The 18,934-nt window shown below is 40.2% G+C and overlaps 1 protein-coding gene across 6 annotated transcripts; it reads right to left on the reverse strand.

Annotated features, from left to right (window-relative positions):
* Positions 1 to 875: 875 nt before the first annotated feature.
* MIX23 (mitochondrial matrix import factor 23) lies at positions 876 to 16,435 on the reverse strand. Of its 6 annotated transcripts, none has more exons than XM_063294624.1 (6): positions 16,330 to 16,398; positions 12,197 to 12,390; positions 11,232 to 11,369; positions 5,676 to 5,822; positions 1,910 to 1,969; positions 876 to 1,136 (listed from the first exon to the last, which is right to left on the reverse strand). In XM_063294624.1, the coding sequence occupies exons 2-6, from the start codon at positions 12,374 to 12,376 to the stop codon at positions 1,086 to 1,088; spliced, it is 576 nt and encodes a 191-aa protein (XP_063150694.1). In that variant the 5' UTR covers positions 12,377 to 12,390; positions 16,330 to 16,398; the 3' UTR covers positions 876 to 1,085. The 6 variants fall into 6 exon arrangements, with proteins under 6 accessions (XP_063150694.1, XP_063150699.1, XP_063150697.1 ...); XM_063294629.1 differs by lacking the exon at positions 12,197 to 12,390 and adding an exon at positions 13,595 to 13,650 and having other exon boundaries at positions 11,232 to 11,357; positions 16,330 to 16,381; XM_063294627.1 differs by lacking the exon at positions 12,197 to 12,390 and adding an exon at positions 13,595 to 13,653 and having other exon boundaries at positions 11,232 to 11,357; positions 16,330 to 16,376.
* Between the last annotated feature and the right edge of the window lie 2,499 nt (positions 16,436 to 18,934).

The raw sequence follows: 18,934 nt of genomic DNA on the forward strand, positions 1-18,934 counted from the left end.
AATTTGTTTTAGATTTTTTTTGTCCTGCCTTTATTATTTTTATGAATAACTCAAGGTGGGGAACATACCTAATACTCCTTCCTCTTCCTGTTTTCCCCACAACAACAATCTTGTGAGGTGGGTTGGGCTGAGAGTGAGTGACTGGCCCTTAGTCACCCAGCCAGCTTTCATGCCTAAGGCAGGATGAGAACTCAGTCTCCTGGATTCTAGCCTGTGCCTTATCCACCAGACCAAACTGGCTCTCATTTCACATGTATGCTTTATCTAAATCAACAAAAAATACAGGAAAAACTTTAAGATGTTGTATTTTTTCACTTCTTCAAAACATCTATTTTCCTTTTATTTTTATTTCTAAGAAAGCTTTTTGGGAGAACAAAGTAATTGTTTGCTGGCAGTCTCTCAGCCCAACTAGAAATCTTTTGAATTGGGATTCACCTTAATGCCACCTTGTAACATCTGAAAGGAGAGGCATAACAATTCAAGAACTGCAGCTTCAGCATTATGTTTGAAGAAAAATTCCGTATTTTAAAATTCTAATAGTTTTACGAAAAATAATTATAATCTAACCCTAACCTCTTATCACTGGTAAGATGAAAAGAGAACCAAAAAGGAAAAAAATGTGTTGGGACCAGTATAAGACTTTCACATTCCTGAAACAGTGCCATCATAATGTGATGTGATTACACTATAATTATACAATGTTGGTAATTAAGATAAAGTTTTGTTTACCCTCAATGTCTTGGAATCTGAAAGGAAGGTCCTACACATTTAGCAGAGCACAACCTTGTTTTATACGTGAAATCTCCAGCCGTATGAGAGTGGATAAAAGTAAAGCAGATTTGCTGCTGTCAAGAGGCCAAGCATGTGACACCACATTCCATCTGACTATTTTTAATATTTTTTTCTTCTCAAATGTCTTGTACAAATTAACAGTTGGTTTATCTTTATTAGCAAAATCATTCATTGTACTAGATCCCATGGGTATCATTTTTCAAGAGGTCCCATGCACTTTGTTCCATGTTTCTTTTCCAGTTTATTTGCATGACTGAAGACCACTTTCAGGGGAATATTCCCCCTCATTTGCATTATTGTGTCTTTGGGGGCTTATAGTGAGTTCTGCAACGTTCATTAAATATCTAAAATAGCAAAACAGAAAGTTGATTGACACAAGTGTTAGTGGATCCACCCATCTAAAAACTTAATCAGCTACTGTGTGGCAAAACATTACTCAAAGCCAAATGTATGTGCTCAGAAAAACAAAACAAGTGATATCTAGTTGTCCAGGTTTATAACTTTCAGAATAAAAGGGGGAAATAACTGCCTGGAATATTTCCACACATGACAGGCAGAAGTTTTTTTTATGGCAGAACTGTTCCCAATCTGCTAGCTTTCTGCCACAGATGATACGTTTTTGTCATCAGGGATATTCCTATCCCCAGCCTGAAGTGATATAGTTGAGCAGGCTTTTATAGGCATAAAGACTGAAATGTAGACTGTTGCTTAAAAGTGAATCATCTTGGAGTTCGTGCCCCATGGCTGCAACTATATTTTGCATTCAACGGTCAAAGCCAGCTCAACTAGAATACTAAGAATAATGCATATTATTTTATACGTAACTGCTACAAGTCTGAACATATAAACACATAAGAATATATAACTGAGTAGCTGACATCCATATAAGTTCTCCTCCAGTTAATATTACATATGATAATTTTTATTGTTGTAGTCCATTATGTTTTTATCTTGGATAGTCACACTTAAGAGAGCATGCATTTATGTAAGATATTTCCATTTGATCTTCATATTTGGATTCAACTTGAACTAAAGTTCTCTTCCTAGCCTGCTTCCCCCGTCAATCACAGCCCAAATATGGTGTGACAGACATTCACACATTAGGGCTGCTCCTTACCTTCCAGCTTCTGTCATTTACCACTTCTTCAACATTTAACTCTGACTGCATTAATTTCAACTACAAGAGAGAGAAAAGAAAGGCTTTAGAGACTAACATGATTGTTAGGTTTGACAATGAGCATAAAGATAGATGGATGCTTTAAAAAAAAACAGATTAAAACAAAATATTTAATTAAGTTTCCCCACCATTCTGTAAATAAATCTTTCTATGAAAAAATGGAATTGCACTGCAGTTATTGGGGGATTAAACGTTAGAAGGGACGCGGTGGCGCTGCGGGTTAAACCGCTGAGCTGCTGAGCTTGCCGATCGGAAGGTCGGTGGTTCGAATCCGCGCGGCGGGGTGAGCTCCCGTTGCTAGTCCCAGCTCCTGCCAACCTAGCAGTTCGAAAACATGCAAATGTGAGTAGATTAATAGGTACCGCTTTGGCGGGCAGGTAACGGCGTTCCGTGTAGTCATGCCGGCCACATGACCACGGAAGTGTCTACGGACAAATGCCGGCTCTTCGGCTTTGAAACGGAGATGAGCACCGCCCCCTAGAGTCGGACACGACTGGACTTAAAGTCAGGGGAAACCTTTACCTTTACCCTTAAACGTTAGAAGTGATGGGCATTTTCTAGAGATTTAAAAGAGAACAAAACTAAAGCTAAAATTTGTATTAGTAAGGAATTAGAAGATCTTTTTCTTTTCATCCCAGATAAAAAATCGCAAAAACAGAGAATATACTTTTGAATGGATTATTGTAATGCAGTGAAATCTTGATTTACCAAACTTTGATGCAACAGATTTTGACCAAAATTTCTGCTGTGGTTTGCAGTATTTGCATAATGATGCCATCAAGCAAATGATGCAAATTACATCATTTAAATCAATTTATTTCAGTTGTATAATGATGCAATAACACAAATAATATAATCTGATCACTTGGGTGATGTTATCACCTAGACGATATAAATCCCCATGCCGCCGTACTGTTTGATTCAACATACGTCTCTGAATAATGAACCCCCCTCCCTCATTAGTCTGTTAAAAAACCAAGGTTTTACTGTATCAGAGTAATTTGAATATGATCTTGGTAACAATGTGAGTCTGATTATATGGACAGAATATAGAACTGAAATACACAAATGTATGTTAAATCTATTATTTCACATTTGCTTTGTAAAGAATTTGCTGATTCTGATATGAATTGCATTCATATGGCAAGTATTGAGACAGCGCAGCCTTATTTTCTATTCATTGCACCCCTTTGTAACTCATTAGGAAGAGAACGAAGGCTCCAACTAACTGTTGGAGTTGCGGTGCTCCAAGAATTGTATGTTAGTGGCCTTGCCTTATGCTGCTCTCTTCTGGACAAAAATGATTTCACAATTTGTGGTTTCAGGAGACCCTTTTCCTTCTGTAGATATTCAGATTCTTTACAATAATATACCAAAGGTTTGGGAACCAACCAGAGAGCAACTGAAATGGATACAGTACATTTTAAGACTATAAAAATGTTGAGAGTAAAGATTGGAGGGACTCCCATTTTCTATCAGTTATAGAAGCGTCTGAGCCTTTCACCAGTCTTTCTATATCTAAGCAAGCATCCCAACTGAAGGACTCCTTAGAATTTTAGATTGCATAAAGTGGTTTATATGTTAAATTTCCAATAGTTAAATAATGACAACTTTTCTTTCAAGTTGTGTTTGACTTCAGATGGCAAATATTAATAATTTAATCAATTATTAATTAATATTAATCAATTAATATAAGAGGTATGTTTGTACAAGTTTTCATAAACGAGAGTTAACTCTAAGCGTTCAACAAGACATGAATATTTATATATAATACAATATAAAATTACGTATATATATTACTAATTTTGTTTAGTACATGGGAAAATTGTATTTTTGCTTCCCCTCTTTGTGTACATAAAATAAAATACAGGAGAGCCTTCCCCATCTTATTGCCTTCCAGAATCACTGGCAATATTCGCTGGTAACACTGAGAGGTGTAGACCCAAATTCTGGACAACGCTGAGTGGGGGAATACAAATATAGAATAGTGGCTCTGATGTAGATATCACCATTGTATGTAGCAGTCTGCCCTGCAGATGGATCACATACACAAACAGACAGAGCCTCCTTAGCGGTAGTACCTGTGATTTCATCATGCATTCAGTAGGAACGAGGCAATCTCTAAATGTCCTTCCAGTCCCAAGATTCTATGAACTTTTTGTCCAGAATATATATTCAAGATATCCTTTCTTCTTCGATTTGACTTTAGCGGTAACATACTAAACCATCTTATTGTGATGTTTCTCATTGATTTATTGTTAATTATGATAAATAAGTTTATAGATGAAAAAGCAATGTATTATCTGAAATCGTTGCTTACTGACTCCATGGAAATTTGTCAGATTATGAACTTACAACTGGTTAGTTATATTGTCAGATCTAATTATTATAATATTGCTATTTTTTCATATTTTGACTAGATTAAAATATGGTCAGATTGACATATCGATGAGAGTTAATTGGAAAATTATCTGGTTACTGGTGTACTGCATAAAGCTGGCTTATGCAATATCTCAGAAAACTGCACTTGGCATCCTAATCCCTCTAAACCAGGGTTCTGTGGAACCCTAGGGTTCCACGAAAGGTCACTTGGGGTTCCCTGGGAGATCAGGATTTATTTAGAAAATGACTTCAAATTCGGGCTTCACATTAAAGGGGTAGATTTCATTATTTTTAGTTAAAGAACACTGATAATACATATACACAGACCGACACATGAAACGCATATAATACTTTTGTAACTTCTGGCCTATATTTGAGCCTGAATGTGCAGGGGTTCCCTAAGGCCTGAAAAATATTTCAAGGGTTCCTCCAGGGTCAAAAGGTTGAGAAAGGCTGCCCTTAACTGATACCTGTATATATGTATATGTATATGCGTATGCATATGTATGTATGTGTGCGTGTGCGTGTATGTATGTATGTATGTGTGTGTGTGTGTATATATATATATATATATATATATATATATATATATATATGGATTATTTCAATGGGATCTAATGATGTAAGGTGAAATAAATAAATAATCAGAAAGACAACTTGTCAGAGATAAGATCAAACAAAGTTAACTTCATTCATCCATAATGGTTTTGCCCCTAAACAAAACAGTTACTGGGAATAACCATGGCAGCTTCTTAATTTTGGGGTGTTTCTGTGTGTGACTGGCCCATCACCCAGCTGGCTTTGTGCCTAAGGTAGGGCTAGAACTTGGGGTCAATTTTTTTCTGAGTAACTCTGTGTATTACCAAGCTGATCTTGGCTAGCAGGATCAGACTTGGTTAGTACTTAGCATGGAGCTCCCACAGCTCAAGGCGAGACTGGGAAGCTGAACCAACATCCTGGAATATGGCATGGCATGTCCATATTGTGGCTGAGAAAATGGCACAGTTCTGTCCCTGAAGGCACCAGGAGCTGAGCTGAACCTGAAGGAGACCTCGCCTTATCTAGTAACACAGTGGCAGCCAGTTTGACCATTCCATTTCCATTTCTGTTTTTCCAGTGACGCATGGCCAAAGAAGGATATCAAATGACTGATACATTATTAGAGAGAAGTGGTCCTTTTCCAGCATTAGAATGATTACAATGTCAAGCCAGAGGTACTATTTTTGTAATTTGAAATGTTTTTCTCTCCTGCGCCACTGGAACAGTCCATTCTAAATCATATTTTATATAACAGAAATTAAGATAACCAAATTCGGCCACTCACCTTCGTCTGCTCTTTCCTGAGTTGTTTTAGTAATGTTATGTCATCCAGAGATTTCTTTCTCTCTTCCTGCAGAAGTTTTACTACATTAGAAGTTTGGGCAATACAGCTTTTGATTATTCTCTCCCTACTTTCATGAGCATCTGTCAACTAAATAAACAGTGAATACAGACAAAACCAGATGAGCAAGCAGTCCAATAATGAGTTAAATGTTAATTAAAATAAAAGCATAAATTGATGAAGTTTTAATAAAATTACAACTTTCCAGGCACAAGTAATGGAATAGCAGAAGAGCTTCTTATGTCCCATCTTTTGTTCATAGCTCACCCAGATACTGTAGCTATTAACTAAGTGTTTGCAGAAAAATCCTAATTATTTAAAAATACAGTAATTGACGGAAAGCAACCACTTGTGTTCACTTTCTTTAAAAAAAGGAGTGTGGCAAGGCTCCTAATGCGGCTCTATTTAGACTTTCTTTGAATTGTCTGCATGCTCAATTGTAATGCTCTCTGTTCCTTTTGCCTATTTAGAGAACTGCAAAATCCCTTCATTATAGGAATAGATGAGTATTTTTATTTGTGTTGGACTACGCAGGGCTGTATACTCTCACCCTACCTATTCAACTTGTATGCAGAACACATCATGTGACAAGCTGGGCTTGAGGAATCCAAGGCTGGAGTTAAAATCGCTGGAAGAAACATTAACAATCTCAGATATGCAGATGATACCACTTTGATGGCTGAAAGCGAAGAGGAACTGAGGAGCCTTATGATGAAGGTGAAAGAAGAAAGTGCAAAAGCTGGCTTGCAGCTAAACCTCAAAAAAAAAAAAACCAAGATTATGGCAACCAGCTTGATTGATAATTGGCAAATAGAGGGAGAAAATGTAGAGGCAGTGAAAGACTTTGTATTTCTAGGTGCGAAGATTACTGCAGATGCTGACTGCAGTCAGGAAATCAGAAGACGCTTAATCCTTGGGAGAAGAGCAATGACAAATCTCGATCAAATAGTTAAGAGCAGAGACATCACACTGACAACAAAGGCCCGCATAGTTAAAGCAATGGTGTTCCCAGTAGTAACATATGGCTGCGAGAGCTAGACCATAAGGAAGGCTGAGAGAAGGAAGATAGATGCTTTTGAACTGTGGTGTTGGAGGAAAATTCTGAGAGTGCCTTGGACTGCAGGAAGATCAAACCAGTCCATCCTCCAGGAAATAAAGCCAGACAGCTCACTGGAGGGAATGATATTAAAGGCAAAACTGAAGTACTTTGGCCACATAATGAGAAGACAGGACACCCTGGAGAAGATGCTGAGAGTGGAGGGCAAAAGGAAGAGGGGGCCGACCAAGGGCAAGGTGGATGGAGGATATCCTAGAGGTGATGGACTCGTCCCTGGGGGAGCTGGGGGTGTTGACGACCGACAGGAAGCTCTGGCGTGGGCTGGTCCATGAAGTCACGAAGAGTCGGAAGCGACTAAACGAATAAACAACAAGAACAACAACTTGAGAAATAACTAATGCAGGGTTTAGCTGCCTCAAAAAGGCAAGCATTCTGAAATCAAGAGGAAACCTCAATTCTTTTGGACAACAGTGATGTATGTATCATTTCCCCTTCTTTTATCTACCAATGGAGATGATGAAACTGTCACAGCTTATCTTATACAACTGAATAAAATATAACTCATGAGTTCAAAGGAATTGCAGTTTTGATGGTTCTCGTCCAAGTATCTGTTGGTATCATCACAACCAGATTGATAAAATACAAAGCAATATCTTCCAATTAGATTCCAGGCAAACAGCTTCTGAGAACTGCTATAACAACTTTATAGCAAGCTTTATGGCAAGCTTATCGTATCTCACAAACCAGCTTATATATTTGGAAGCACAGTTATGCAGGACAAAAGAAAAATGCTTGCCATCACTTAAGTTACAAAAAAGGTACAGAAAGCTTTTATTGCTATAGCACTCCTTGCTTTTGCCTTTCTTTGTATTTGCTTCAAACTATAACAGACTCATGCAATTACAATATCTTGAGTAGAACTTTCTTTGCTACTGGAGAATTCCTCTGTGAGTAAAAATATTGACATTTCGCTGGCTAAATCACAGTTAATTTCAAAAAGGAAATAGTTACTTTGCTTCAAAAATATTTTGAGATGAACAAAAGTTTAGCACTGTCACATTACTGAATGGGATATGTGCAAACCATGTATGTGAAGATTAACTCATTTCCTATGATGCACATTGGAAAATGAGAGGGCATTATGAGGATAGCAAACAAACAAGATGGAGTTTCCATTGTCTCAATTTGCTATGGATCCTTTTCTAGAACCAGGAACTGCAAAGTGGTAAGTATAAACAGCATATATTGCATTCCACTGAAGTAAACGTGCATCAACATGTTTACGGCAAAGCTTTGATAATCTGGAGAATCAGCTGGTAGAAGGTTGGTTACTGATTAAAACAGCAACATGGTTGGATTACAATAATGCATATAAAATGCCTAAAGATATGAATGTAAGAAATTCAAGAATTTCAGCTCAATCAAAATCAAATCAGACAGAAAAAAGCAAGCATATAATTGATCGTATAGGAAGAAATGTCAAGAACAGATAATATAAAGAGAAAGATATAAGGGAAATATGGATATTTTGATTCTTACCATTTTAAATTTTTATTAGAATGTGACTGATTCTGGTACTGTGCCAGCTTCTCTTAATGAAACTTATATTAGTATACAGGACTTCTTAAAGAAAGCCAGCATGATACCCACTGCCCTGAGTAGAAGGATGGCTGTGGCCCTCTTAGTTGCTGCCCAATCCAGGGAAAAGGGGGCAGCTTAAAAGGGTTGCAGAAAGGGGCTAGGTTTGCACCCCACGTGTTCCAAAGAACCTTTTTGGAACTGAATCAGAATCTGAGGATTGTAAGTCTATTTACTGATAAGTGTAGATGTTAAAATGCAATATATTTATTTAATTAATATACAGCTGTAACCTGCGTGGGCTCCTGGTAGTCTACAACAATAAAACAATACAATAATAATACAATACAGTAGCATCCTCATTCCCCCAAATGCTCTCTGGAAAAGCTACTTTTACTAGCTTCCAGAAGGCCATTGGGATAAGTGCTGATTTGATCTCAGAAGCTATTCCCTACCATTGGGTCTGCAATGGAAAAACACTGTTTGTGAGCCCGTGTCCCTTTAATCTTTTAACAATGGGGAACCGTTAATGGAGTTTGTTGGGGAGCATGCACCAGAACACAACAAGGATGCTGGTTCCCCTCAGAGGGGGCGGTCCCAAAGATACTAAAAGCCAAGCAATCTAGGACTTTAACCAGCACTTTGACTTGTACTCAGAACCAGATGGGCAGCTAATGCAGGGCCCACAGCATAGGTGTTATATGGCTGTGATGACTGCAAGCTGCTACGTTTTGCACCAACTGCAGCTTCCAGGCAGTCTTCAAAACAGCCCTTTATATCACACTGTGAAGCAATATGTGCATGAATCACTGTTTCTAGGACCACGGCCTCCACCTGCCTATCTGGCTGTAGCCAGGCATCCAGGAGAACCCCCAATCACAGACTTGTTCTTCCTTCCTCCCCCATCCAGAGTCATAACTGGAGCTGGCTGAGAATCTTCTGAACAAATATCAGCTCCATCTTGTTTGGATTCAGCTTCAGTCCATTTTGTTCCATCCAAACCCTAACAGCTTCCAGATACCAGATGAATATTTATTTCCTCTGGCCTGATTCAGGGTAGTGATGTAAAGCTATGTATGAACAGCACAATGGTGCTACCCCAATTATCTGAGATTATTGCTGACTGACTCCAGAAAGTATTAGAAAGCTTGATATATCCAGGCTCATTTGTCACAGATAAGGGGTAATCCTACCTCAGTAGGATTGCTGTTGTCAGGAAAAGTGCCATATTTATCTCCTTAGGTTCCTGAAGGCAGGACATTAACAATAAGAGCAGGTTGTGGATAAAACCTACTCACAATGCCTATTTTGCCAACATCTTTTATCTCATGAATATTATTATATTTAAACTTTGGCTTTTATTCAGGAGCTCAAAGTGGCACACTGTACATAGCACTGTTGTTGGTTTTTACTTGTTAATTTTGATTGTGGTTAGACCATTCCCTGGTGAGGGAATAATTTTTTTTGTTTGCTTTGTGTATTCTTACAATGAAATAATTTTCTTCAGGAATTTTTAAAATGAATCACGTCTTTATTGCTTTTCAAGCAGGCATATGAGGACTAATGGCATTTTGGTTAAGCCCTTTCTGTTGAAGAGAAGAGTATGACAGGGGTGCCCTGCCTTTTCTTTTATTGTTTTATTTGGGCCTGAAACCCCGGAGCATGCGCAATAAGAAAAACTGGCCAGTATAGACTGGTCCACTGCATGCACTGATAAACCTGAGGCTTAGACACCAAAATTAATACAACTGGTGGTTTTAAAGCCAGTTCTCGCTCTAACATTAATTGATCTAAATCTGAGCTAGACCAGTGGGAGCTACAAAATTGTCAAAGCCAGTTTTGTCTCCACAGATTCCATAGTGTACAAAAGTAATAACTTATTTGGGGCTAAGAATAAATAAATATAAACAGATGTAGTTTTATTTGCTATTTGCATATGCCAAATTATATGAAAACCAGTGTGGTGTGGTGGTTAAAGTGCAGAACTAGGATTGCAGAGGCCCAGGCTCTAGTTCTCCCTTAGGGATGGGAGCCAGCTGGGTGATTTGGGGCCAGTCCCTCTCTCTCGGCCCTAGACTGGGAAGGAAAAAAAAATCTATCAAGCCACACTGGACCGATGTGGTAGATTACAGTCTATAACCTTCAACGAAGAAGCCTCCAACCTGCAGTGGACTGATTCAGGCTCACGACGACAGTAATAATAATTATGTATTTAATTCTCTCTTTTCTTATTGTTAAATAAACTTAACAGTAGTAAATTAACCATATAATACAATAAGACTGTATTTATAAGACCTGTTTTGATTAGGATAAGACAAAAGAAAAAAGAAAAGAAGTACACCTATCTTTTGCCCATTTCTTTTTGGATCTAAATATACTTAAATAATTAAAAGCAGGATACTATTTAACTCAGCAGAGTTGAAAAAGACACACATGCAGAGGAGAGAGAGTTTGGAAGGAGCAGCATTCACACATATTCATGGTACTATGAGGAGAAGGAAGTACAATTATCTCTGCCTCCCTTTTGAGTTAAGCACCTCTTATTGCATATGACTCAAGCAGCAAAATTGGTGACGAGAACAATGAAGGAATATGCTGTGCTTATGGTTAGAAGGGCCAGCAGATGTGAGCTGCAAGAAACCGCTAGATGGGAGCAAAGAACTATAGAAAGCTCTTAGTCTTTTCTGCCATCTGGTGGTCATCTAGATGTTGGCATTCCCAGATCTTGTAGCACTACTATATGTAGTATAGTAGTTTTTAGTAGTTATAGTAGTTATAGTAGTTATAATAGTAATTATCAACACCTGGTCAAAACAAAATCAGGGTTTAAAGAAAAAAGTTAAATGAAGAACAAATATATTTACCGAATGATGAAGTTCTTCACAAGTTTGCCTAGCATCAACTTTTCCTGCGAAAGAAGCTGTTGGAACTGTAGTATTTAATTCATGGACTATTCTGTCATCAATTGTTCTCATCACCCTGAGCAATTCCTGGGGGAGGGAGTGGCAGGGGAGGAAAAACTTAGACTTAATGTTGCAAAATTTGAATTAAAAGAAATAAACAGTATGTTAACAACCAGATCAAGTAATATATTTTTGAACCATATATTTAAACTTACTTCAGATTTGCAGAGTACTTTATATGTTGGTTGTGCCAGACTAGTATAATAGAATCATAGGATTGAAAGGGACTCTAGAGGTCTTCTAGTCCAACCCCCTGCCCAGGACAGGAATCCCCAGATCATCCCAGTCAAATGACTATCCAACTTTTGCTTGAAAATCTCCAGTGATGCTTTTTTACTGGAAAGGTCATTTGACCCCTTCTATGAAAGAACAAATCAAGTTGTGGGAGTATGTTTTGATGCCTAGAATAACTTGGTATCTTAAAAGTATATATGACCTGGAATTCAACAAACTGGAATACATTTCTAGACTACAACTTAATTCATGGATTTGTACCATATCCAAAATTTGGTTTCTGTATATATAGAGATTATTTATTCATTTATTAAATTTAGCCACTGCCCATCTCCCCTCAAAGGGGGGACTCTTATATTTCAACTTTATAGGATACCTAAATCAGAGTAGTAGCATGGATTAAATTTATTATAGCCTTGGTGATTTATACTCTGTTGACCATGGCCTTTGATATTCATTCTTAGTTTAATAGTGATTTTTAGTATTTTAAAGCAATATAATATATTTAGCTAATTCATTAATGATATTCTGGAAAACCTCCACAACATTTTAAATTCTATGGGCTGAATTTTAGGGGCTAAATTCTATGAAGTATGGTTAAAGGAACTGAGTATATTTAGTTTAAAGTGAAGAAAGCTAAGAGGTGATACAATAGCAGTCTTCCAACTGAAGGCTGCTCCTGGAGTCGTAGGTGCTCCATCACCAGAGATTTTCAGGCCTAGATTGGACAGCCATTTCTCTGGGATGGTCTGAGGATTCTTGCCCTGAACAGGGACTTGCACTAAAAGACCTCCAAGGTCCCTTCCAACCATATGATTTTCTATTACTGTACTCACAAAGCACATTTTTCAGGATTAAGCTAACTATGGTTTACTCATCCAGTTTTATAAGTTTGTATAATGCACTGAACCATGAATTAACCACATTGGCTATTCACCTAACACATTAGGCTAAATTATTGGCTAGTTTGTGGTTCAGGATGTTGTATAGACATAGATATCCTTCCCCTCCCTCTCCATTTCAGGGACATTCTCTATATGTGCTCTAATACTGACACCAGTAAAAAGGGAGGGAAATAAGTTAAATCCATTAATCACCACTTATGTTGTCTGTCCAACCAAACATATGAGGCAGAAATTCAATGACAGTAACCTAGCTCTTGGAAAGCTGCTATCTTTCTAACTCGGCTCTCACCAAAGCAGGACTGAACCCCCCACCCTCATGGAACACTTAGCTCTAACATGGGAATACTCTCATACAACTCACTCTCATTTTATTCATTTATTAAATTTACAAGCTGTCACTTTTCATCACCCTGATTGGTTTACAACAATTTCAAAATAAAACATCCACAATAATTAAACTTAAAATAAAGTTAAATTAAATTGTAAACATAACCCTGACAATGTCACAATTCACTTCAAAGCCCTCTGAAATAACTTGATTTTAACTAGCTTTTGGAAGTCTATTATCAATGGAGCCAGTTTCACTTCTGGGAGAAGCTGTTCAAGAGCATCAGGGCTATTCCAGAGAAATGATTTCTTCAAGCCTTGGCCTTCCTCCCTAATAGCAGTTTCTCCAAGGGGAAGCATCTTAGGCAGGATGAATCTGGTTGAAAAGGGTCTAGATAATCTGCTTTCTCTGGGGTACTTTGAGGATGAATCAGCACCACCCATTTGACAACCTTCCCTAAAAAATGAGGGTTGGAGAATGGGTGATAGTTATCAAACACAGTTGAATCCAGAGATGGCCTCTTAAGGAAGGGCACATTATAGCCTCTTTCAAGACTGCAGATACAGCCCCCTCCCAAAGTGAGGCATTTATTAGCTCAAAAGGGACAGGGGCCATGCTAGAAAACATGGTCTCATCCACTTCCTTGGGAGTCTACTGGCCAAAAGGAGTCCAAGATAACTGACTTGGTCATTACCATGGACTCTGCCCATATGGAGCGAAGACCTCAGCATATTTATTTATATGTTCTGAACAACTTTTTCAGCAAAGTGTTACACAGTGGCCAGGAAGGCACCTACCCATTCTTGCCTCTCTAGAAGGGAGTTTGCCATCCTAACGATCACTGGCTGATAGCCTGCTGATGAAATAAGGGAGGAGAAATAATGCTGCTTTGCTTTTCTTATCACCATAGTGTAGGCACAAACCCGAGGTCATACCCATGTTTGGTCAGATTCACTTCCACAAAGTGATCTGACCAGGGCAAGAGGCTAGGTGTAGTATCTTCCACATCTATATCACACCACCAGAGCTCTGAGGCAAAGACAGGGGCCAGAGTGTGTCCACCTACATGTGTTGGATCAAAGATTACCTGAGACATGTCCATGGTTGCTGTGGAGGTTATGAACTTCATGGCTGTTCCCAGCCTGCTGCCAGGGCATGGAGATGTAAATTGCCCAAGCCCCCAAAGTGACAGAACTCCAACTCCAGCCAAGACACAAGGTCAAGAGCCTGGAGAGGGATCCAACTAGACAGCAGGAACACCAGGAGGATACACAGCTTGTCTTTATAACATAGTGTAACATGTAGGCATCCATACCCCATTACCATAGGAGCAGGGTCCCTGGTTACAAATGATGTGTTGCATAAGATCAGCGCCACCCCTCTACCCCTCTTGGGTTCAAGGATGTTGCTTTTTTCTGCATGTTATTTATGTGGTTTTGTCCACAGGATCATGCTTCTTTTTTAAAAAAATTATGTACTCTTTTAAAAATGGTAAGCTAACCAATCTTTTTGGAGTTGGGCAGCCTTGAAATTCAAGAAATAAACAAACAAAAATATAGAAGGTCAGTTCTCCAAAAGGATGATAACACTTCATCCAGCCAATTTTGGTAATGGAAATCAGGAAAAGATGGAACAAGGAAAAACAATAACAACCATCACACGCCTACAGAGATAATAGTTCCCTTGAAGGGCCACATTTCTTTGCTGCTGCTGCCGCCACTAGGGTGCTATCACCCATGTTGGGCAGTCCCTTGTCAATGAAACAAGCAAAAGCTAGATGGCCTCAAACAACTCACTAGTGGTTTTGGGACCAATTTTGTGTTTGTAACTAATGCAACATTTTGCCATTAACTGTTAACCCATCTGAGGCTTAACTGTTATTGCTCTGTCATGCTTAATGTAATTAACTTTTAGACCACAAAATAACAAAATAATAGAACCCAGTCATTCTGGTTTCAAGAGCCATGATTCCGAAGTGCCCTGACTAGCACTTTCATCCCATTACACCCGACAGGCAGTCCTTGTTTAGCAACCATTTGTGGTTATGATGGTGATGAAAAGTAACTTTGCGACCGATCCTCACATTTATGACCTTTGCAGTTCTGTAAAGCAAAGGAATGCTGTAGTAAGATAATAGGCACAGTCATGGTTTCACTTAGTCCCCACTTCCCTTAACTGAGTTGCTGGTTCCAATTGTGGTTGCTAAATGAGGACTACCTGTATTTAGTTCTAAGGGCAGTTGTTCCAGTCCCATGCCTATTTTTATCGAAAGGGGCCAACATTCCAGGTCTTGTCCTAATGTTCCTGGCTTATTCTGCTACTCCAAGGCAAATGCAGTTACCAGCAAAGTGGAGTGAAGGCAACGGCACACCAACAGTGACATGTCCATCCCCAGTGATGATGTCATTGGTGCTGTGCTGAAGCAGCATGGGACAGCTGTGGAGACTCCTTTGTACTAAGGAAAAGGATGTCTGCTCCCAGGATAGGTCACTCTCCCCATGCTGTTATTCCACCTCAAGAGGCCACCATTCCAGCTTCAGCCCAACTTTTTCATTCTGGGATAGCCTTTCTAACCCTAACCTATGTTCAGGAGCTACAGTCTGAGTCCTGTCTCTCCAGGACAGGTCCTCCAGGTTCCATGGCTCTATCAAGAGGCTGCACTTCCAACCCCAGAAGCCCAGCTATTGAGGTTTTTTTGTGAATATTTTTCATTGTTTCCCCTTTTCAACATGGTTAAAATAATAGAGCAAAAACAGCAGGATTACATTTTCTAGGCCTTTGCAGTATTTTAAAATCACACCGAAGCAAGCATAAGAATTATCACAGAAATTAATATAGCAGAAAAAGAAATGTGTAAATTAACTCCTTTTCCCCTTGATCTATTCTGTTTCGATTCAGGATTTTTCTACCCTTTATTCTGCTGTCCAATGTACATCTGATAGTCTCTTAGCTCCTACCTCCTTCAGATAGCTCCCATTACTGTATCTGCCGTTTGCCCCTTTCCTTTTCGCGGGACAAAAGAAGACTCTGGCTGACATTCACCTTTCTAGTGCGGATGCCCAAGGTCGTCCAGAGAGGCAAGCCATTCACCCTCTCATCTCCTCCTAGCTGCAACGCAAGCTAGTAACACCGATCTACTTTGGAGAAAACTACAAGGAAGCGTTTCTAAAACGCTGAATGCAGTACACCCAGGCACGCATCCCTCCACACACGTGCGCGGCTCTCGGGTGTGCTGAGCAAAGGAAACCTTCTACCGCCGATACAGCTTCCAGGAATCCACGCCGGCTCTCCTTCAGGCGGCCCAGATCCAGCTCCCCCAAATGAGCCTTCCCTCTCCTCTTCGCCGGTGGAGAACCTCCCGCCGGCTGCTCCACGTTGCTGCTCCCGCCCGTCCCGCTCCCCCTCTACGGCGCGAGCAAAGGTACCCGCCAGGACCCCGAGAGGGAGCAGCGCGTCCCCGCCGACCGCGGGGAGGAAAACATCCCGGGCGCCTCCCCTCCGGGCGCCACCAGCCTCGCTTGCGCCTCCGTACCTGAAACTCAGCGAAGTCCTCGCAATTCAGAGCAGAGCCGGGCGCTGCCATATTGGAAGGGCTCACGGCAGCCAATTAGAAGGCGTGACGGAAACAGCCCCGCCCGCTCCTGCGCCGCGCCAAGAACACGCTTCCGCGGAGTCCCGGGCCGGGCCGGAAGCTCTTGGGCCTCTGCTGAGTTCCTCGCCGTGCCGGTCGCTGCTCCTAGCGCTAACGGCCGAGAGTGCAGGAATGCAAAGAGTTAGAGATATTGGAGTCGTCGCGCAGTTGTTGAAGTTGATTTTAACAGCAACAGCAGCCGCGTTGGCGGTGAAAGCCAACGTCTGCAGCCGGTCCCTTTTCTGGGGCAGGTGAAGGGACGCAAAATTCTTTCAAGCTTCAAGGCTCTTTTGTAGGCAAGCTGGTTAGGAAAAAAGGGGGCATTAGGAGGGCAAATGTAGCTGATATTGAAGCCACAACTGAAGTAGGGCATACCACAAAGGAGACTGAGGGGATGTTGAAATACAGCATTCCAAATGGCATTAGGAAATTGATTTTTAGGGATCATTTTTATTTAAAAGAAAACTTTTCAGAAGTTAAACTTGTCCTTAAAAGCTACTGTAAAATGGAATTAGTTGTGCACACATTGGTGTACTGGATGCAGCTCCAAAGATTATCATACCCTACATTTCAGAGATCTCAATCACTCTTTTAGGAGTTCAACTTCAACTTAATATAAATTAATGAAGGCCATAAGCTTAATTTATGAGTTGTAATTAAGTGGTTTAACAGGCCCTGTTATGGCAACGGTCCTACTTTATTCTTTTTACATGGCATAATTTTTTTACATAATGTTACATCTGTATCTCTGAGACATGAAGGGAAAGTGGATTGCAGCTTCTGATAACTTCCATATACAGGTGGTCCTTGCTTAACAACCACTTGTTCAGCAACTGTTTGAATTTGCGACAGTGCCCAATGAAGGGGACTTACGACCAGTCCTCAAAGTTGTGGCCATTGCAGCATTCCCCATGGTGATGCGATTGTGATCTGAGGTCTTGGCACCTGGCTCACAATTATGACGTTGCAGGATCGTGTGGTTGCCATTTGTGACCTCCTTTGCTGGCTTCCTACAAGCGAAGTCAGTGGGGAAACTGGCAGGAGGTTGCAAATGTCGATTATCTGACATCCTCACTTAACAGCGGCAACCAGGAAGTGCCAGAACTGTACTTCCTAAGTGGCACAGATGTGATGTCACACTTGATGACCGTGTCACTTAGCAACAGAAATTCCAATCCCTATTGCTGTTGTTAACTGAGGACTACCTGTATCCCTTCCAGCAATCACTGAGTCTCATGACATGGATAGCTCCTAAAGCTAATGTGTGGTATACAGTGCAAAGGTCCATGAGTTCCCTGATGTGCAAAGGTCCATGAGTTCAATTCCCATAATATCTGATTACAGTCGATTCTCATTATTTGCAGTAGTTATGTTTTATAAAGTTGCTGGAAATACTGAATTAGCGACTGCTGAAACCTCAGCTGGGAATGTATCTGGCGATTCAAATATTTTGCTGCTCTGCATGTCCATGAATAACTGCAAAAATACTGCAGGTATTGATTTGGCAGTTACAAATAGATTTTTAGTGAGTGTGCGAATTTGCAAATACAGAGTCCATGAATAACAAGAATTGTCTGTATCTATATCTAATGAGTCCCAAATAGGATGAAACCAGTCAGGTAGTGCTTGCCTCCTTGTAGTCACTTTCTTCCACCACACTCACATGATCTGAAGTCTTTATTTCAAACTTTAGTGTCTCATCCATAGTTTAAAGGCCTTGTGATCAAGTTTATTATGCTTTGTCTGTTTTGCCCAGACTTTGTGAGGTGCCATGCACCTTGTGCCATCAATCCATCATGCAGAGATGAAATTCAATCTCACTGAACATAATGTAGCCTCAGGAACTCTGTTCCATTCCACACCATTTCTAAAAGAAGCTATTCACCTGCAGTAGTCTTTCCCTTTCCAATCTTCTTCCATGGCCCAGGAGAATGGATTAAAACACCACCTGAGTCTATGGTTCCTTTCTATATCTTCAAATTCTTCAGATATAGTTGTAGCTGCCCCTAGCAGTATCATTCGTCCTCACCTGGATTAACAGGAATGGATAATAGACTTGATAGGGCATGAGAGTTGTTCTGTTAAATCCTAATTTGTGCCCCTGGCAATATTGATGTGTCTGGTATCTGTATCAGTATCATCAGATCAACAGATCATCATTGCATAATCATGGTCTATTTGACTTTCTTCGTGGTTTCCTCTTGCTCTGTGCTCAGGTCTCAGGTTAGCCAAAGGAAAATTTTATTAGGGACTCTCCTGGCAAGCTTAGTGCTACTGGGTCCAGTTCATCAAGGAATCAACAGCAGTATGAGAGCAAATGAGGCTGACCAGGAGGAACCAGAGGAGAGGGGACGCAGCAGCCTGAGACAATCAATAAATGCTGCTTGGTCCTGGTCACCTGACTTCCCTTCTGATGTAAAAGCGGGTGAAATGTGTCAGATTCTGCACACCTTGTGGCTGTTGTTGGACCCTGTTGGCTTGAATGAGGAAGGTTTTTATCAATAGT

The sequence above is a fragment of the Candoia aspera genome, chromosome 2 (assembly GCF_035149785.1).
Source record: "Candoia aspera isolate rCanAsp1 chromosome 2, rCanAsp1.hap2, whole genome shotgun sequence".
In the NCBI taxonomy this organism is placed as follows: domain Eukaryota; kingdom Metazoa; phylum Chordata; class Lepidosauria; order Squamata; family Boidae; genus Candoia; species Candoia aspera.

Bases quoted from the DNA above. Each gene is read 5' to 3' on its own strand.
- MIX23 (XM_063294623.1), bottom strand. The intron at 1,970-5,675 runs GTGAGTGGCCGA...TCTCTCTTGTAG, and splicing joins TCAGGAAAGAGCAGACGAAG to TTGAAATTAATGCAGTCAGA. The intron at 1,137-1,909 runs GTAAGGAGCAGC...TTGCTATTTTAG, and splicing joins TAAATGACAGAAGCTGGAAG to ATATTTAATGAACGTTGCAG.